The sequence below is a fragment of the Etheostoma spectabile genome, chromosome 23 (genome assembly GCF_008692095.1).
Source record: "Etheostoma spectabile isolate EspeVRDwgs_2016 chromosome 23, UIUC_Espe_1.0, whole genome shotgun sequence".
NCBI lineage: Eukaryota > Metazoa > Chordata > Actinopteri > Perciformes > Percidae > Etheostoma > Etheostoma spectabile.
In genome coordinates this window covers 513,442-520,626 of record NC_045755.1, presented here as the reverse complement: position 1 = coordinate 520,626, position 7,185 = coordinate 513,442, and the positions used below count along the sequence as shown (strand labels likewise).

At 42.3% G+C, this 7,185-nt stretch overlaps 1 protein-coding gene across 1 annotated transcript in view; it reads right to left on the bottom strand.

Annotated features, from left to right (window-relative positions):
* rint1 (RAD50 interactor 1) overlaps positions 1-3,595 on the bottom strand; it is a 21,186-nt gene extending 17,591 nt beyond the window's left edge. Inside the window, exons 1-4 of the mRNA XM_032505855.1 lie at positions 3,362-3,595; positions 2,042-2,167; positions 1,219-1,334; positions 672-845 (exon numbers count right to left, since the gene is read on the bottom strand). Coding sequence (XP_032361746.1) covers positions 672-845; positions 1,219-1,334; positions 2,042-2,167; positions 3,362-3,595 — 650 coding nt within the window. The remainder of the gene's footprint in view (positions 1-671; positions 846-1,218; positions 1,335-2,041; positions 2,168-3,361) is intronic.
* Positions 3,596-7,185: the final 3,590 nt, after the last annotated feature.

Sequence of the window (7,185 nt, the reverse complement as noted above, 5' to 3'; positions counted from 1 at the left end):
GCTGCAGTGGAAAATGGGCTGGCCTTGGATTTTCGAGCCAACAAACGGTCCTCTCGAGAAGTTGTCTTGCTGGGTCTGCCTGACCTGGGCTTGTCAAAAATGTCTCCAGTGTCTTCAAATGTTTTTTTTATCGTCTGTACTTGACGCTGAGACACATTGAAGGTGTCTGCCACATCAGCAGTGGATCTGGTCTTCAGCCTCTTGATAATCAAAACTTTAGTCTCAGGGTGAATCTTAGGCATGTTTGCAGATGTCTAGTTGCAGTTGATGTGAAGGTCTAGTGTACTGGGGTTGTTTTTATACACACCTGAGACCTAATTGATCCATTATTAGTCCCAGGTGAAGCTCATATGACCAGGCGACAACACTTATGTCTTTACAAAAATTGACTCAATGGGCTTTACCAAGCTGTGAATATTGGAATACTTTTTGACAGTTTTGTTTTGCACTGAAACATTATTACAAAAGCTGTTGGGATTAAAATGAGCCATTTCTTGTAAATAAATCTTAATTAGAAATATATTTCAACGGCACTTCAGGCCAATTTGTACACAAGCAACAAGACTTTTGTCAGGGACTGTATATTGAATACAAAATGATGATACAGGGATACCTTTGCATCGCCGTGCTTGGGCACATTTAGACATAAAGGTCCAGGGGGCGGGGTTTACCTGGCCAGTCGGTCCTTGATAATCTTGTGCCAGAAGTGAAGTGTTTCTCGGAGGAAGTCCTTGAGGTGAGAACATCCAGACTGGTTTAGTCCAGCGGCCAGTGCAGCCATATTGTCTACGGCCCTTATGGCCTCCCAGACACTGCTGGTCATCAGACACTGCTGGACTGCAGCACTGCCAAAACACAAAACATCCCACATCACTGCTTCTGTCAGCCCGCAGCACACAGACTGGTGCATTCTGTCTCTTCTAAAAGTAATACTTGGATGTCAAACATATATTACAGCACACAGTCAGCATGTCTTTTATAGCATGGTTTCAACACTTCAGAGTGAATGTAGATTTGACTACCTGTGCCCATTCAAATTTGGAACCCCTAATATTATATTTCATACTATAGACCTAGACTCAATAATTCAGCTTGTGCTTTGCTTTGACGTATCTAATTACGTATCTATTTATGTCTTTCTTCTCTCTTTCCTCTGCTCAAACATTTGTCTTAGACAAATAATCTGTGTCTTCATCATGTTATCCTTGTTTACAGTACCTGAGTTCCTCTATATGTTGAAGACACCGTAGGTATTTTACGTGTCTTTCTATAGTGTCGACTTGGTTAAGCGTCTGGCCAAGATTATCCATCCAAGGCTGGGCCCCCTGTAGGTGCTACAAGATGGAATAATTAATTAAGACAAACAAGTGCTTATACTGTACCTCCCAGAATGGTATACAGTAAGTGAAAAGACTTTATATTATATGTCACAAGCGGAGTCTGGAATACTGCTTGCTTCATCTCTCTCTGTCTCTCTCTTCATCATCTTGCAAGAATGACAGTTCTCCTACTGCTGTTATTTTCTTTCAAGTAACACCAAAACTTTCGGTGTATCTTTCGCGATATGTCACAGCCTTTCGCGATGTGTTCATTGCGTTGGTTGAAATTTTTATGACATTGAAAAAAAGATATATATATTGTGCAGCCCAAGTGGATACTGTATGTATATTAGATATTCTTACAGACTTCAATTTACAAGGTCAATAATCAACATTCAAGCTCTACTTTGTCAAATGGGGGAAAAAAGCATTTTATGGAGGAAAAAATACTCATACTCAGCAAAGAAAGTACTTAACAATTTTACAGATATGTGCGCTTGGGTATAAGAATTGTATTGACTCCAGTATTTGCAATTATATCCAGCAAGTCAAGTTATATATAAGGGACTTAAATGCAACTTCTGAAAATAGTCAGAATAAGATTAAATGATTTGTAACAGACTAATAGAAACTATATTATCAGTGGTGACAACACACACTGCTGTCTTGTTTGTTCATTCAAGTCAATATTTAGCCTAGAACTCTCTTGGTGGAAGCTCTACCTGCTGCAGCATGTTGGAGATAAGTCGCTCTCTCTGCAGTAGGCCCTCCAGGGAACATATAGCCTCCTCAGCAGCAGACAGAGCTGCAGAAACTTTAGGAGGCACAGAACTGGATACAGTCAGAACCTGAATGACAAAAATTATAAGAGTCACTGCTCATAATTGACACAGTAATCGACATAGATTGCACAAGCCTTGTGGTCGACTGCAAACTGAAGTTGTAAATATTCTTTATGCTGTACTTTATGCATCAGATGGCGTGAAGCTTTGGTTTATCACAGAAATAAAGTGAGCTGAATCTGGAAGGGAAGTTGTCTGAAGGCGTGGTAGAGGATTTTTCAGCATGCAACACAGTGTACAACTTTTTTTAAGGAAACCTGCGATGGCTGTACGTTGAAAGTACGAGCACCTTTAGCGTTTGCACTATAAAAGATGGACTGCTCATCTGACCACTGTCAGTTGTCATTATCATCTCACTTCTGACAAAGATTGACATTATGCAAGGCTACAAGTCTTTGTCCCAGAAATAAAGACGGCAGCTGGGCTACTAAGAGAATTGGCTGAGTCAAGCTTTGTGTTTATTGCACATCTTATATGATTTTTTCCTAATGATTATCCCTAACAAGCAACTTCAGGGACTACAGGGAATACTGAATAACATCTTGTGTAGAACTCCAAAGATTAATTGATTAATCAATTAGTTGACGATCAACTTTTTAAATTAATCTGCAACTATTTTGACAATCAATTAGTTGGTTTGAGTAAAAATTCTTTGATTCCAGCTTGTGAATATTTTCTACTTTCTTCTCTCCTCTGTGACTGAAAACAGAATATCTTTGAGTTGTGGGTAAAACAAGAAATTTGAGAACGTCATCTTGGGCTTTTGAGAAACACTTGACCCACATTATTCAACATTTTCTGACATTTTATAGACCAAACAACTAATCGGTAAATCGAGAAAATAATTAACAGATGAATCGACAATGAAAATAATCGTTAGTTGCAGCCCAGGCCATTGTGTTCTTAACTGTTGTTTAATGTAGCTGAGCACAACTTCGAATATTATATTAATATTGTGGCTCAAATGTGTACAGTCACCACATAAATCCTACCACTTTCACCAGCAGAACAAAAGCCCCACGCATAAGGCAACGTTAGTAGGATGTATTTCTGAAACCAAGTTACAGTAATAAATAACATTTCTTGGCGAGTTTCCTCCTTCTTAAAATTCTCTGTCGTTTTTGAGCTTCAGTATTAATACACAAGGGGGTAAAGAACGAGACCTATCAGATGGATATGTGTGTATTCTTTCAGAATCACCTGTTCCTCCAGTATTTTGTTTTCCTCTCTCAGCTTTTCCAGCAGCTCGCCAACATTCTTCAGGGATTTCAAGTCGCTGCCAAGCTCTTTCTCTAGGAAATCCACTAAATAGTCCTGTCCTGTCCCCGAATCTGCTGAAAAAGATTCGCCAGCTTGGCTGGTTGTGGAAACGGGTTTTAACAAAGTATCTGTCCGTTTTGTCATCGTTTGCTCCACTCCTGTGGAGGCCGCCATCTTTTCTCTCTAGTGCTGTGTCAACAAACTTGCTAGGATGGTAGTGGAGGGTGCGCTCGTTTATGTTTTGTGCGTGACCCGCGGTCTGTTGCGCTGTCTTTCTTGGCTTAGTGGCACAGTATGCCCACGTTTTGATGTACTCTTTGTTTAAGCGTGAACTCAAATAAAGACAACTTCATTCATGTCTTGCTAACTCTGTCTGCTGAAACTTCTTGCAGGCTTGTTACACCGCACGATATCTACAGGACACACTGAGGAATATAACAAGCGCACATTAGCATTGCCCGTAGACAGCAGCGAGTGAATACACGTCACAGATGACACGTAACCATAGACAGTCCTGTTTTCCTCGGGTCAAATTTGACCCCTTTAAAAAATGTCTATATCTGAAATATGGATATCTTTGTAACCAAATTACCACAAAAAATTGATTGCATTCCTTACAACGCTCTTTGCAAATACAACTGATCACTTTCATTCCTGACTAAACTCATCTGTACTTTCCTCTGATCTTAACAATTAGTTAAAATATTAATTTCTGCTTTTTTTAACTCAAATATTAGGTTTAATTATATATAAATGAGGGTTATTGATCATTAATTCCAAAAAGTAGTGTAAAACTAGTGATAGTAAAGTGGTGTCAGTGAAAACAAAAACAAAAAAGTTTGAAAAGGGACCCGGGCGGACAACACAAGGGTTAAAGAAACGTAACCGACGACACGTCATCAAATCCATTATCATTGGTACAAAACTTTTCTAAAACTATTTCTTAAAAGATCATCACATTTTCAGCCCACACACTTAGTCATAATAAAAATAAATGAGACCATAATTTACAAAATGAACATCATGCTGTCTTGCTATCTATCTATTCTATTGAGGCGAGTGGAGCAGGAATCAATTTGATTAAAAGTAATTGGAATCTCAGATTAGGGCAGCAGAAAAGTTGTGTGTTTGGTGTTTAGGCCTCAATCGCTACAGTCTTAGTAGCCTACCTTCTTCAAGAAAGCAAGATGTTTATTTTGTAATTTATGGTCTCATTTATTTTAAAATGGATGATTAAGCAGAGGATGCTTCAGGATAGAGGCTTATGTTAACCATTGCACCGTGCACATGCAAATAGCCGTGAACTTGTTTTGGGGTGTTGTCCAAGTTTTCATCTTAAACTTTTCATTTTTCACTTCACTTCATCAAAAGTTAACTGGAACATTTGGTTTCAGGATGACATTTGTTGGGGGTTCAGTTGGACCCGGACACAGAACAACCAGGAGACAATAAAAAGTGTAAAAAAAAAAGGTTTAATCCAGAAACAGACAAAATACAGGAGGTGGTGAATGATTATATGGAAGTCCAAACGGTGCGCGTCTAGGGAAGCTGCAAAGAGTTGCGACAGAACACGAAATCTGTGACAGAAAACAAAGTTAGACAAATAGTAAAGTCTTACAAGAAACGTTTACTAAATGACTGGCCTATAGTTACCACGTGGGGGTATGTAACAAACTGGCGCTGAAGAGGTGGTCAGCCTGGGTTTATATACAGCGGTTATGGGTGATGATGATGATGGGATGCAGCTGTGTAGATAGAGCCGGCTGAGCACCGCTGCGTTGGGCAGTGCCCCAGTGGGCGAGAAGGTCGCCTCCCTACGTCTGGTGGTGATGGGGGGGGAAAACTCTGACTGTTGTTTGCACCAAACAAGAGTTCGGAGTATTCGGCCTTCTTGGAGACCTTGAATGAAGTCCTTTATGGGGTTCCAGTAGGGGACTTCATAGTTCTGCTGGGGGACTTCAACGCACACGTGGGTGATGATGGAGATACTTGGAGAGGCGTGATTGGGAGGAACGGCCTCCCTGATCTAAACCAGAGTGGTTGTCTGTTGTTGGACTTCTGTGCTAGTCATGGATTGTCCATAACAAACACCAAGTTCAAACATAGGGATGCTCACAAGTGTACATGGTACCAAAGCACCCTAGGCCAAAGGTCAATGATCGATTTTATAATCGTTTCATCTGATCTGAGGCTGAAGAGTGGGCAGAGCTGTCAACTGATCATCATCTGGTGGTGGATTATGGGGGGTTGGGGAAGACTCTGGACAGAACTGGTAAGCCCAAACGGGTAGTGCGGGTAAATTAGGAACGTCTGGAGGAGGCCTCTGTCCGACGGACTTTCAACTCACACCTCCGGCGGAGCTTTTTGGGCATCCCTGTGGAGGCTGGGGGCATTGAACCTGAGTGGACATTGTTCAAAGTTTCCATTGCTGAAGCTGCGGCAGTGAGCTGTGGTCTTAGGGTCTTAGGTGCCTCAAGGGACGGTAACCCACAAACACCTTGGTAAACACACGTGGTCAGGGAAGCTTTCCAACTGATGAAGGAGTCTTTCCGGGACATGTTATCCCAGAGGACTCCGGAGGCAGTTGCAAGGTACCAACGTACCCGAAGGGCTGCAGCCTCTGCCATGACAGAGGAAAAGCAGCGGGTGTGGGAGAGTTTTGGAGAGGACATGGAGAAGGACTTTCGGTCGGAACCAAGGTGCTTCTGGAAAACCGTTTGCCACCTCAGGAGGGGGAAGCGGGGAATCATCCAGGCTGTGTACAGTAAGGATGGGACGTTGTTGACCTCAACTGAGGAGGTAATAGAGCGGTGGAAGGAGCACTTTGAGGAACTCCTAAATCCAGCTGACACGTCCTCTGTGGTAGAGGCAGAGCTGCAGGATGATTGGGCATTGTCGTTAATTTCCCTGGTGGAAGTTGCTGAGGTAGTCAAACAACTCCACAGCGGCAAAGCCCCAGGGATTCAATTCAATTCAATTCAATTTTATTTATAGTATCAATTCATAACAAGAGTTATCTCAAGACACTTTACAGATAGAGTAGGTCTAGACCACACTCCATAATTTACAAGGACCCATCAGTTCTAGTAGTTTCCTCCAGAGCAAGCAACAGTGCGACAGTGGCGAGGAAAAACTTCCTTTTAGGCAGAAACCTCGGACAGACCCAGGCTCTTGGGAGGCGGTGTCTGACGGGCCGGTTGGGGTTGGAATGAAGAGTGGAAATAACAAAAATAGAAAAAAAAATTGTTGTTTGTGGCAGTTCTTTGCAGTAGTTCATGGCATAGCAGGGCACTGTGGGCCTTACAAGGCACAGCAGGACGTAGCAGGGCACAGCAGAGCGTAGCAAGATGAACATGGCATCGCAGAACATGGAGCGGGACCATGGCGACAGCTGCTACCATGATTTTTTAGCCTCCCTGGTCCGAGGGAACATGCTGGGGAAAAAAGAACATAAGGACTCCGGGGAGTGACTCCCCAGAGCTAGGTTAGTAACAAGCATTTCTGGGACATGGATGCACATAAATGGAAAGATAGAAAGATAGAGGAGAGAGGAGCTCAGTGTGTCAAAGGAAGTCCCCAGCTGTCTAAAACTATTACAGCATAACTAAGAGAGACAGGGTAAAGAGAGGAGCCTGGTCGGGCTAGAACTCTCCCCAACCAGATCGGGCTGTCTGCCAAGTCTCCCTCTAGTTTTATTGTATTCTTGATTATATGATAGATTGATCTGACAACTAGACGAGAAGCAGGTGGGCCGGGTTAGGCGG